The sequence below is a fragment of the Monomorium pharaonis genome, chromosome 1 (genome assembly GCF_013373865.1).
Source record: "Monomorium pharaonis isolate MP-MQ-018 chromosome 1, ASM1337386v2, whole genome shotgun sequence".
Taxonomy (NCBI): Eukaryota; Metazoa; Arthropoda; class Insecta; order Hymenoptera; family Formicidae; genus Monomorium; species Monomorium pharaonis.
The window spans coordinates 13,547,065-13,561,003 of NC_050467.1; the positions used below are offsets into that span (position 1 = coordinate 13,547,065).

General features: G+C 31.5%; 1 protein-coding gene across 6 annotated transcripts in view; it reads right to left on the reverse strand.

The window, feature by feature from the left end:
* LOC105836904 overlaps positions 1-13,939 on the reverse strand; it is a 117,520-nt gene that overhangs the window by 51,101 nt on the left and 52,480 nt on the right. For all 6 annotated transcript variants that reach the window (XM_036293267.1, XM_036293274.1, XM_036293264.1 and 3 more), the window contains 2 exons: positions 1,631-1,767; positions 1,429-1,546 (listed from right to left, as the gene is read on the reverse strand). In XM_036293267.1, the coding sequence (XP_036149160.1) occupies positions 1,429-1,546; positions 1,631-1,767 (255 nt within the window). The remainder of the gene's footprint in view (positions 1-1,428; positions 1,547-1,630; positions 1,768-13,939) is intronic.

Sequence of the window (13,939 nt, forward strand, 5' to 3'; positions counted from 1 at the left end):
GATCAGAGATATCAAAATGCTCAGCCGTTACTTCGTGAATTAGGTATTGAATATGAAATGCCAGCCTTTCTTGGACATAGACAGAAACAACTATTTACTAAAGAAGTTAATAAATTCCGATTAATAACAAAAACGAAGTGGATAGTTAACACTAGAAATGGACATATCAAGTCTATATTCAAGTTTTTTAATCACATAATTGTAATGCTTCATCTTCACCATCTCGGCAAATTCTATAATATTGCAAGTGTTTTAATTAACAGATCTAGCTTTTAATTTTGATGAAAGAAGTTAATGCAGAATTAGCAAGAGAATTTCTGGCTAACTCCAAAGAAGTAAATATTGTGCAAGCGCGAGTTGAAGTAGAAAAGTTGTGCTATATAAATGTATAATGGATACATCAACATGAGGGACAATTACTTGATTTTCCATGCCTTTTGTTAGAAGATTTACAAAATTTGACCATTGATACGTTACAGATTCGCCTAGCAAAATCTTACATTTAAGATAAGCTGCAGCGTGATGCACAAGAACAATTTCAATTAGATTCGCTGTTTAATGAAGATTTCATAAAAATGTGAGTGTTTTCACGATTTTGTAATGCTGCATAAGGAATGCAGCTAATGTAGATAATGAGAGGAAAGCAATTTTACATTATTATTACAATTGTAAGTTAGGTGCAAGAACTGTGGGTATATGTGCACATAGTGGGTGTGTTGTGTAACATTTCAAATATATGCGACACCATCCCAATGTTCATTATCCCTCTTCATCAATAAACGCAATATTTGATGCTGCTCAGAGACCATCACAACTGGATTCTTATAAGTAAGCAGCACACGCACGCACGCATGCAAGCACAGCAGAAGTGTAATACATAGGAAGTTTTAATCCAAAAAAAGTTTATGTTATAAAGAGTTAATTATCACAAGCTAATAGATTTAACCGTATTACTTTTGTTTAAAATTTTTGTAATAAACCAATACTTTTTGAAACTAATTGACCATTTTGCAGTTAAACTTTTCATATTTGACTGATTGTAATTCAAAAACTATTTATTATTTAGCTTTGTGCCTATTACATTTTTTTTCATCAGGTCATAAGCTACAACACATAAAAAAAAACCAGTCAATTTTACCGAGATCAATTTTCATATATAATTAGTACGTTCTTTGCTGTATGTAATAAATTTTAAAAACATTTCTGTTGCAATATTTTATATAACATTTTAAAAACATTTCTGTTGCAAAATTTTATACAACATTTTACAGAACTCTTTCAGAAATGACACTTATAAAATATGAAATGTTAAAACTTTTCCGCAATAATCAGTGTTGTAAGGGTTTAGATACATATATTCATTTATAAAAAAATTTTACAATAATCAACAATAATGATTAACAATAATAATAATTTAATAATTCTTACTTGATCGAAGAAAAATCTGTAGTTAATTGCATTTGAGTATTTGTGTTTATATGTAATGAATTGTTAGCCCTCCTAGCCGCTGGTGGCCTGTAAATCTCAACCGTTGGTATCAATTTAGCTAAAAAAACAAATAAAAATTTTGTTAAACAGAATTATTTCAGAACATTGCATGACACGACATTATCAATTGATTTGTAATCACCTTGTCGCTGTAGTTTGGATTCTGTAGACGTCGAAGGCAAACATCGATCTTCGATACCCATTCCGTGAGTCGTGTCCTTTTGTTTTGTTACAAATTTTAATTTACATTCAAGAATATTCGGATTTAGATTCCAATCTCTATAATAAAAACAATATGTTATTCTTCTGAATTAAAGTTAAAATGAATAGATTAAACTCTCAGATAACCTGAGATAAATTAACCATCTGCAGATCACGTGGAGATTCTGTAACTCAAACAATTTTCCCATTTTAAATTATTCGGTAAACAATAAACAAAAGATGGAAGAATGGAAATCGACTTTCTTCCCATAAATAGTTGTAGTGAGAATTTTTTGAGACCCTGACACTTATTGGGATAAGAAACGCTGTATTTTCTCAATCATGTTCCTCAGTCAGACAAGTAAAAATCGAGCATACGCCAGTAACTCCCCTGATGGTCTGACAAAGTTGTTTTCGTCAAAGCAAGTCATGTTTTTTTTACAATTTTTAGCTTTTATTTCGATATGAAAATGTCCACAATACTACACGGTTATAATATTGATCTACACTTTGACAGATAAAATTAAAAAATGTCAAGAATTTTTACTTGAATCATATTTAAGATGCCTTTAGTTCTTACATTTATTATTCACAAATCCAAAATAGACTGCTAAACCGAATGGGGAAGGAAAGAAAGAGAGAAGAAAGGAAAGGGAGGAAGGGAAGGAGAGAGAGGGAGAGAGAGAGATCGATATAATGACAATTAATATATATTTATTTGAAGAATTTAGCAGCGCCAAGTTTTTTAAAAAAATATTTATTTATAATAAAACATTTAATTGTAATAAAATGTCTATTTGTCTGCTTTGCATTATCATTCTTCTTCATTTCATCCTTGTATACGCACAAAGCAGCCAATATCTTAATTATAAATACTGGCTAAAAAATAGTAATAGAATAGATGTTTTACTTCATATAAATATACATTATTATAGTAGGCGCAAAATATTTTGATATCATTATGTTTGTAGAAAAAGTTAATGTGTTTACTTAAGTTGAATTTTATCTAAAGTATCATCTTAGATTTTTGTGATATATATCACTTATATAGTATATGTATCTTTGGTTGAATTTGAGAAAAAGTATCATCTTGAATTTATTTGATACATAAATAAGTGTGATTTTTCTAACCATAAAAGTATATATCACAAGTTGAATTTAATCATAAGTATTATCTTAGATTTGTGATATTTTTCTTAAAAAAAAAACCAGACACTTGGCTTTTTTTACCTTCTTCAAGAAGGTAATTTTGTTTGGATATCACGCATTTTGTAGTATTTATAGACCACTTAAGTTAAATTTAATTAAAAGAATTATCTTAAACTTATGTAATTTTTTCCTTAAATTTAAATTTAACTAATTTCACATTAATAATGTTAATGATTAAATAAATGAGGTGTAATATAGAATTGTGAATCAATTAAATACTGATAATGTTGTAAAAATAAAAACTATCTTTTGTCACCAAAACACCAACAATTATATACGTTACTAGTAAAGCAAAAAATAAAAATTGGCATTATTAAAAACATTTAGTTAAAGTTTTATTAAAGCTAATTAATAGTTGTTAATATATGAATGACAATTAGAGCAACATTTAACTGATGCACAATTCTACATACATCACACAACATCTTTCTCATCGACATCAGTGTAAAATTAAATCAGAGAGTAACATAGCTCAGTTAAATATTTAATACATCTATATAATAATAAAATATAATAATCTGAAAATATTTAATATAAAAATTTTATATATTCCAAATATTTTCAATAAAAAGGACATAGCGGAATAAGCATGTGTGTGCTGCCTCCGCAGGGATTTAATTAAAATTTTTACAAAAAGTTAGCATTGATGTGAAATTAAATTTCTTCAAGTATTATATCTAAAAAATTTTTTGTAGGAGTTATGGGGAAAAAAATCGAAAAAATTCTTTTCTCAAAAACGGCTGAACCAATTTTGATATAAAAGAAATATGTTATGGGTTTCAATCCCAATGTTATAAAAAAATTACGGAATTTCAAAAAATACAAGTCAAAAAAATTGTCAAAATTAAAAAATTTTTTAATGGAATCTAGATGGAATACTATATCACCATTTTTTCTAGAAAAAATCTATGATTTCCTTAGTATAACATTTAAATTTCAAAATAATTGGAAAAGTACTGCATATATAAACTTAAATAAAAATATATGTATATATTTTATTATTTATATACATATATACATAATGTATACGTATATATTATTAAATATATATACCGGGTGGTTGGCTATAAACGTACAAATCTTATAAAAAAATAAAAAGCATCGAGATATGTACAACAAACGGAAAACAATTAAAAATATTACTTTAAAAACTTATATCTAACAAGGAAATTATATAAGGTGTTTTTTAAGATGTTGAACTTTTATAAAGAGATTAAACACCAAAAGTAAGAAATTAAGTTATATAAACTATCTACACATGTTTTTTCTTTATTTTTTATTATAAATATTTCATAGTCAGGGTGTCTCGCATAAGGTATGCAATACTTCATGGAAAGATAGAAAGGATCAAGTTAAACATAAAAGTCCACTATAGTTTTTGGATATTTCCAATGATAGCCGAGATATTAATTTTTCAAATTGTACAAATAAGAACGCGCCGAGAAAAGCGCTGAGCCGCTCGAGTTATAGCACGGCCCACTGTGTCAAGCATTGGCTGCTGGCGGCAGCTCGAACGGCTCAGCGCTTCCCTCAGTGCGTTCTCATTCGTACAATTTGAAAAATTAATATCTCGACTATTATTGGAGATATCCAAAAACTATAGTAGATTTTTATAAATAGAAATTTAAAGCAATGAGAGTCAAGCGCTGTAGCTGATGCGCATATATTAATGATTCTATACAATTTTTGTGATTAACAATGTCCAGACGTTTCGACTTTATTTCAAGTCATTTTCAACGAATTTTACAATTAACATCTATTCACTGTTTTTGCTAATGATTGCAGTTAATAATCATCCATGTGTTACAAAACTTTTTCTTGCGGATAATCAAATGGAAAGGAACAAATTTGTCATTGTAACTGTGTATGTGTCATTCATCTCGATTGAAAAGCTAGATGATGTGGTTCGATCCTTTATTCCAAATAAAATCAAATTTTGTAAAAGCACAATCGTCCTTTCGCATTGTAATAAAAAGATGTCAGAGATGAAATTTCAATAATTTGATTATAGTTTTAGTCAAAAGATAGTCGTAAAGAATAAATTAAGTAGATTTTAATTTTTTAACTTTGATGTTGTCTCGTTTAGAGTTAAATTCCATCCTTAACTATAAACGAGATAACATTAAAGTTAAAAAATTAAAATCTATTCAATTTTTTTTAAACAATTTTATTAAAATTTCCTTTGTAGTGCACATTTGTAATGCCAAATAAAAATTATTTTGTACAAAAATAGATTTTTGAGGGCGTTTCATGCGTGCGTATACTTGGCGCTTTGTTACACCTTTTTTAAAAATGGTAGTTTTGTAATAAATATACAGGGTGATTGAGGCCCACGATGCCCATCCACTGCGCGTTTTAAGCATATTTTAGCAGTTTTTTTCAAGACCTTATGTAGTCAATGTTATGTATGTTTTCAAGAAAAATTTTTTTTTTCGATTTTTCTTCTTTTCCCCATAACTCTTATAAAAATAATTTTTCAGATATAATACTTGAAGAAATTTAATCTCACATCAATGTCAACTTTTTGTAAAAATCTCAAATCCGTGCGTGGGCAGCACACACATGCTAATCCTGCTGTACCCTTTGTATTAATTAACCTCAACATAACCTCACACTCCACGTCATTTGCTGCAATTGTGGCAACCCACGTGACGACGTGATCCATATAATTCATAACTAAAAGCCATAAAAGTCATCTAATGTTGATTTCATGTACTGGACAAAGAGTGACAACGATGTATCTTAAATAAAACATTTATATTTTGGACTTTGCGTTGCGATATCTGCTCTCATGGAGCACGTAGAAAAATAATAAAAACAGTTTTTTATATAAATTAAACCCAATTGAGCCTAGTTAAAACGTGATCAATTCAACCGTTATTGAAATCTGATACATCTCAGGTCATCTCGCGTAAAGATACACAAACGTCTCGTGCTGCGCGCTTTTACTTGGAGCAAGACACTGTGTGTCGTGATACCAACGCAATACGAAAGAAGTGGCAAAATCATGACAATGCTATAATACTGTAAATTCATACGATACTCATAACATCGTGAAAGACGCCATTCATAAGAGCACTTTTTGTTATTTTACCGTACCTGAGCGCGCGAAATCTCAGCCCTACCATTCATGAAATATAATCACTTCCAGTTTGAAAACTATCATAGCCTCGACGTTCTTCTATTAAACTTTCGTTTTAAAATTTTCGAAAAAAAATCTGCCATTAAAATATATAGCGGTCATTTTAGGAAGATATTATGCGTAAAAAAAATTTACTTTGGTGCCTAAAATGTTCTTTTGACCTTAAGTGAAGCTTCCAATAGTTACTTTTCCGATTTCCCGCTGGTGTAGCCATAGGCAGTAACATACAAACGGAACTAAATTGTTTATATTATAACATTACTACAACAAAATAAAAACATTTTGGCAATGTAATACATACTTTTCACGCAATTCTTCCCGTACAATCAAATAGCACAATTAGTTTTTCTCAAGAAGTCGGTTTTCACAATTTTATTGTAAATAACTTTAAAACAACTTTTTACGCCTAAAATGTTCTTTTGACCTAAAGTAAAGCTTCCAATAGTTACTTTCCCGAATCTCCCGTTAGTCTAGCCATGGGCATTAATAAATTTAAAATTGTAGAGGAAGGCCTACAAGGGCTAAAAATGACCTATACAGATAACCAACTAAATTTTATATATACAGGGTGTTAATAAACCTTCGCATAATATTTATACCATCGTGTTGCCCACTAAAATCGAAGACGAAAAGCTCTCTAAATTTTTTCGATTCCATGCGTACAGTTCTTATAATTATTGTCGGAAAATAGTGAAATATTGCCCAAGTACGCATGGCTAGGACGAAAACACGAGCGCGGTGGGAAACAAAACGATCGTCGTTGCGCGTGAGAAGTGATATCCGCGCCGTCGCTCGCCGCGAGGTGAGAAGAGCGTAAACAAAATTCATTGCTATTCGCAACGTTGTTCGTAGCGATAAGGATGGTCGACGATAGCTCATAACTAACATTTTTCACATAAATTTTTAAACTGTACTACATAAATTTATGTTTGTTCTTACAAACAATTACAAAAATTATAGTAAATAAGATTAACACTTACAAGAACATTGCGTACCCTAAGAGCACAGTTGACAGGAAGTCGACTAAATGTCGACTTCTAAATAGTCGACTTCTAGAAGTTGACAGAAAGCCAACTAAATGTCGACTTCTAAATAGTCGACTTCTAGAAGTTGAGGAAAAGTCACAACTAGGGGTACGTTCGGGAAGCGCATATCCTGTGTTATCAGTGCTATTGCTTAATCTGCGTCATTCATTAAACGTAAAAGATTTCGTGCTTGAGCCAAAAAGAAAAAGAGGATCGGCGTAGTTATTAATATATCGGAAAACGAAACGTCTGTCATATTATTGAGTTATCATAAATCGCAGATGACTTAGAAATAAGAATATCACCACCATAATGATTTGTTTGAAACAGAAGGTTCAGAATTACGATAATAAAGCAGCAAATTACGTCTATTTCTTTGATGTTTTGGGAATTATCCCGAAAACTTTTCCTTATATTTGACAGAACGAGTTAAACATGTACTCTTAACCTTAAAAATATACTTCCATCCATAATTTCCGCGTTTTCGATCTGGGGCCTTATTCTGTACCGGCTACTGACAACTATCGGCGTCGTTGTGCAGGCTTTTTGTTATATAAAATATCTGTGCAATGATACTGATGTCGGTAGGCAGTACAGAATAAATCCCCTGCACAGAAATTAAAGTGACTGAAATCTGACGGAAAGTCAACTTTTCGTTATGACGGAAAGTCGACTTAAAGTCGACTTTTTGCTCTTAGGGTATATACGAAATTATTTGAAACATTTTCGATTTTCATAATGAGCGCTAGCTTATAAAATTCAGTCTTAATAGTATTTAGATTAAACTAAATTGAAGCAAAATCATATAATATTTAATAAAATAACTCAAAAAAATTAATTAAAAATCAGATACTATACTCACGTATATAGCATGAGTGAGGCCAAATTGCGCACATAAGCAATTGGACACAGTAGTATTTCCCGATTGGACACAATCCCGTTTGGACAAGGACTCGATTAGACACAGACCCGATCGGACACAGTCCCGATTGCACACCATCCCGATCGGACACGGACTCGATTGGACACAGACTCAATTGGACACGGACCCGATTGGACACGGACCCGATTGCACATCGACCCGATTGCACACGGACCCGATTGCGCACCAATCCGTTTGTACACGGACCCGATTGCACACGAACCGGTTGCGCACCGACTCGTTTGCACACGGACCCGATTGCGCACCGACCCGATTGCACACGACCCGTTTGCAAACAGACCCGTTTGCAAACGGACCCGATTGGACACGGACTCGATTGGACACAATCTCGATTGCACATCATCCCGATTGGACACAGTCTCGATTGGACGCGGACTCAATTGGATGCAGACCCGATTGGACATGGACCCGATTGCACACAGACCGAATTGCGCACCGACCCGTTTGCACACGATACGATTCCGCATCGCAGAATAATGCAAAAACAACCTAGATAGCACAGAAAATTTAGCATAAATTTTATAAATATTTTACAAATTTATTTTTAAAAAACATTTTTTAAAAGTTATATAATTGTTTTTCATAAATTGTTTGGAAATAATACAAAAATTATTATTAACGATATATAAAATATATTTTTAAACTGTACTGAAAAATATTTATGATATATAAACTCAAAATATTTTTTATATTTTTAGATTATAATAGCATAAATATTTATTTTTAATATTTTCATAAATATTTATCACAATTTTTTTATTCCTGGCAAACTCAGACATAAAAATACGTACAAAATATTTATTATAAGTACTTTTCTTTCTTATTCATATTTTATAATCGTAAACCCATCTGGTGCAAAAAATGTTTTATGCGCGCGCACCCACGCACGCACGCACACGAAGGGTGCAAGGGAGGCTTCGTCCCCCCTCCCGCACTCACCTCGTCCAAGTCGCTAACCCATGTACTATCTGCAATGCAGAATCGTATCGTGTGCAAACGGGTCGGTGCGCAATCGGGTCCGTGTACAATCGGGTCGATGTGCAATCGGGACTGGGTCCAATCAGGAAATACTACTGTGTCCAATCGCTTATGTGCGCAATCGGGACAGTCCCATATAACATAGATGTTTGAAGTTGTAAAATTACCTATACAAATAAGAATTTCTATATAAATTATGTATAACTATTACTTAAGTACACTTTGTATTTCAAGCACATCATACAAAAAATCATATTATTAAAAGTTCAGATCCTGTGCTAATTAAAATAAATTAAGTTTTAACACCCTAAGTATCTGGATACTGTTGGTCTCTAAATACAGATGCTGTCTAGACTTCTCGTCTAAACAGCATCTGCATTTAGAGACCAACAGTATCCAGATACTTAGGGTGTTAAAACTTAATTTATTTTAGTTTCAGAGACCAACTGATCTCTTAGCAATCACCTTTTTATCGTTCCAAACTCGTTATCTTCCATTTATAGTTTCTATACTTGTGCATTGGTTAAATCTTCCCTTTAGTAAAAACATAATTTGAGAAGAGAGATTTTTAGTTGGTTTTTTTGGATATACTGTTAGTCTCTAAATACAGATGCTGTCTAAACAAAAAGTCCAATGTCGGTCCCTACGGTGTTAATTTTTAACACAATTAATGCATTTTAATTAGCACAGAATCTGAACCTTTAATATATAATTTTTCATATAATGTAATTGAAATACAAAATGTACTCAAATAAAAATTACACATTATTTATATAGAAATTCTAATTTGTATAAATCTTACAAAACATCTATACTATATACACACAAAGTAAAGTATCTAATTTTTAATTAATTTTCTTGAGTTATTTTTCTAAATATTGCAAGATTTTGTTTTAATTCAGTTCTAAATGTTTTTAAAAAACAATTTAAAAAATCATTTAAAGTAAGATTTTTACAAAAACAATTGCATGGATACATGCAAAATCGCTTAAAACATCTTCGATTTTCATAATAAATGCAAACTTTTTTCGAGATAATAATTTCGAGACAATAATTGTAAAAATATCATGTATATTCAGCACCCTTTCATATATATAAAATTTATATATATATATATATATATATATATATATATATAATTTACTCATATGGACCATTTTTGGTCCTTATAGATCTTCCTCCTTTGTGCTTGACTAAAAAAATCATCTTGTATGTAAAAAATAAACATTCCACGTCGCAAAATGTAACAGTAGCGTATTTATTTTTACTCTAATAACAGAATAAAATTTTAGGATTTTAACATTGTTTGTTTTCAATGTTTTATTTATTTTTGAAATAGTAATAAATCCAATTTTATTCTTTCAAAACTGAATCAAAAATAATTTTTCCGTATTCACTTTCAATTTCTTTCATATTCATCACAGTCGATAGATGATTGGTCGGAGCAAGACCATCTTTAAGTTGGCAACATTAAATAACGGTGCTGATAGTCCGCAGGTGGACAAGCGCTCGTTAGCAATCGGTTGCGACGCGTGAATTAGTACGAGTCGACCATGTAGTGCCCGGGAAAGCTCGACCTTTTTCTTGTTCGCGGTCGTCAAGAGAAATAAACACGTTGTCGCGTATGGTCCGTTCCCTTTTCGCATCGAGTAATCTTTTGCTGTAAGAATAGTAAAAGTGATAATGTAATTCACGATGAGTCTATTAGCTTACGTTAATCGAAAGTATCGTGGAAGCTATTAGTTTTTTCTCAATATACTGTGATAATTATAAATTCGTTGCAAGTCTTACAAAAACCGGAAGTTTTGGCTACTTGAGCCATCTTTAAATTAAAAAGATGATGAGCCTAAAGACTTGAAAGAGGCTGTTAGCCAATACAGTAAGTACGTGCAAGCGTTTATCATCCTAGAATAGATAAATAAAAGTAAGTGTCCCTAGCTGGACACAAACAGAAGGACGCTTCTTGCCAATTTCGCAGATCTGCAATATTCACGTAAGTCTGGTACCAAAGCTTTTTACATCACATGTATTTCTCATATACGGTTCTATCTCCCGTTCTTTCAAATAAAGTTGTAATGCTGCCTCCGCCATCTTAGCTATATTCGTAAAATGTAACTGCAAACGGCAGACATATTTGACGACGTTTTGCGTGTTCCCTTTTGTTTTATTATTATGACCACGGTCGGTGGTCACTTGACAACGATTGCGAGTTCCTTTTGTTTTACTGTCAACGAACAACAACTTTGTTCAAGTCACAAATTTTGATGTAAATTAACGTAGTATATGTTCCTTTGAAGATCACTTATATGATCTTTCGAGAAGACTTCATTTGCGCACAGCACAATTAGACACGTTGCAATTGCACACCGTGCTATTGAACACATTCTTCGATTACACACGTTGCATTTGCGCACAGTCAAACGGATCGCATCTAAATATTCACAAATTATGACTGTATCCTTCTTGGCCACAAATGCATGCTCTGTCCAGCACAAACCATGCGCGCAAATTTCAAATGTCTATATATGTATTTTTACGAGCATCTCGTTTTGCGTAGGAAGTCGCAAACCCATACAGTGAAAGAATGCTACGCATGCACGCACACACGCACGCACGGGGGATGTAAGGGAAGCCTTCGTGCCCCCTTCCCTCCCGCACCCACTACGTACAAGTCGCTAACCCATGTACTACATTATATTGGACATCTGCAATTAAACGAAACCTTGCTACCTGAGTTATGGTTTATATTGTTCATCATTTCTGTCGTGACATATTTGTGCATTGAATGTTATATATTATTATTGTTATATTTTTTCGCATAATGTATTTGTGTGTGTTATGATTAAGCTTCTTCCGTAACAATATTTTCTGAATTAAAAAATACTTGCAGGATAATTGTAACAAGTATCGTTAAAGTGAATGATATTAAAATATCAATTTATATTATATTTAACTAAACTAAATAATTACTGACAATATAATTTTTATTTGAATGTAACTTGAAGCTAAGATTTAACAGAAAAATTTAACAGAAAAATAAATGTATCTAATTTTTCTGTTGATTTCTGTCTGTAAATCTTATTGACTGCATTTACAAAGTATTATTTATCTTATAAAATTAATTCGGAATTGGATAAAATCAATTTAGTTGTGATTTGTATAAAATACAGTTCACTATCCGCAATGCTAACTCTTTATCTCTTCATTTGTGTCAAACACAGTATATTAGTTATCGGATCCATAAATTCAGTTAGAAGCATACCTCTTCTCTCTAAGTTCTTCATAATTTTTTGTAATTGCTTAAAGTAAGTTTAAATATATATTAACTCATATTCAAGTCATTTATCTTTCAATACTTCCTAAGCTGTTTTTATTGATATTGCATCATCTGTATTAAATAATTAAACTACCTGGTTTTAGAAATAAAATTCATATTAATTCAACTTATTTTATAATTGACTTTTTCACTACCCATGCCGGGTCACATCTGAAATGTGCTGTTACTGCCTACAATGTCAGTTTTGGAATTCAATTCCTCAGACATTTCTTATTTATTATGTTGTAATAAACATTAATACTATCCTAAAAAAGACAATAAAACATCAAGAGACACGATAATGGTTCGGGCCAAGTAAACGTGTAGTACGAGACCGACCGTGTTCTTTACGCAAATACGCGACTTGTATGCACCCGAGATTATCGGATCTCAAAAACGGCTAAACTAATCGAGTTCTAACTAAGCTCAATTGAAAGTTTGAGATCGATTTGTATAGGAAAACTGTTTTTATTTTTCCTCTACGTGCCCTATGAAAGGAGATATCACGACGCAAAATTCAAATGTCAAAATTTTCATTTAAAATACGTCGTCATCAATCTTGTAGGCATTTAAGGGGATCAGAAAAGCAAGACGAGGAAACGTGCGGTTCGTTGTTTTAACACCAGCGGCGCTAACTTTCTATGATAAGAAAGTATCGCAGCAGATACATCGCAAATTGCGATGCGGCGCCACTTGCTAGTAAATTTCGGAATAGTAGGTCTGTTCGTGCACTTTTAGGTATTGCGCTTTTGCATAGTAAATTTCGGAACGCATCCAAAAGAGATTTTGCACAGTGTATATTATTGGATCAAGTGGCTTGCCAGTAGCTCGCGTTAAGTGACATGCAGTGTGAGATTATAATATGTCAATATGATATAAATTTTTATTAAAAATATTTGAAATATATGAAATTGTTATACTAAATGTTCTCAGATTAGCATTTTATTATTATACAGATGTATTTAACTGAACTATATTATTCGATCTCTGATTCAATTTTATATTGATGTCGATGAGATAGACAAGATATTGTGTGGCACAGAATTGTGCATCAGTTAAATGTTACTGTAATTGTCCATCAACATTAACTATTAATTAGCTTTAATAAATATTTTAAATAATATTAATTTTTATTCTTTGCTTTATTAGTAACGTATTGTTAGTACCTTGGTGACAAAAGATAATCTTTATCCTTACAACAATTTATCAATATTTAACCAATGCACAACTCTACATCACACCTCTTCTATTTAATCATTAACACCAATGTAAAGTTAATTAATCAGTGAATAACGTAGTTCAGATTTTACACTGGTGTCAATGAGATATTTGATATGTGTTATATAGAATTGTGCGTAAATTAAATGTGGCTGTAATTGTAAATCAATATTAACAATTATTAAAACACTACAAAATACATGATATCCAAACAAAATTACCTTTTTAAAAAGGGTAAAAAAGACGCTAAGATGGTACTAATCAAATTCAACCTAAGCGATACATACCTTTATAGTTGGAAAAAATCACATATATTTATTTATGTATCTAATGAATCTAAAAGGTAATTATTTACAACAAGTATTTTTCCGAATTTTGATATTTTTTGATAACTTTCTTAGTAAGCTTTGTTGTGACTC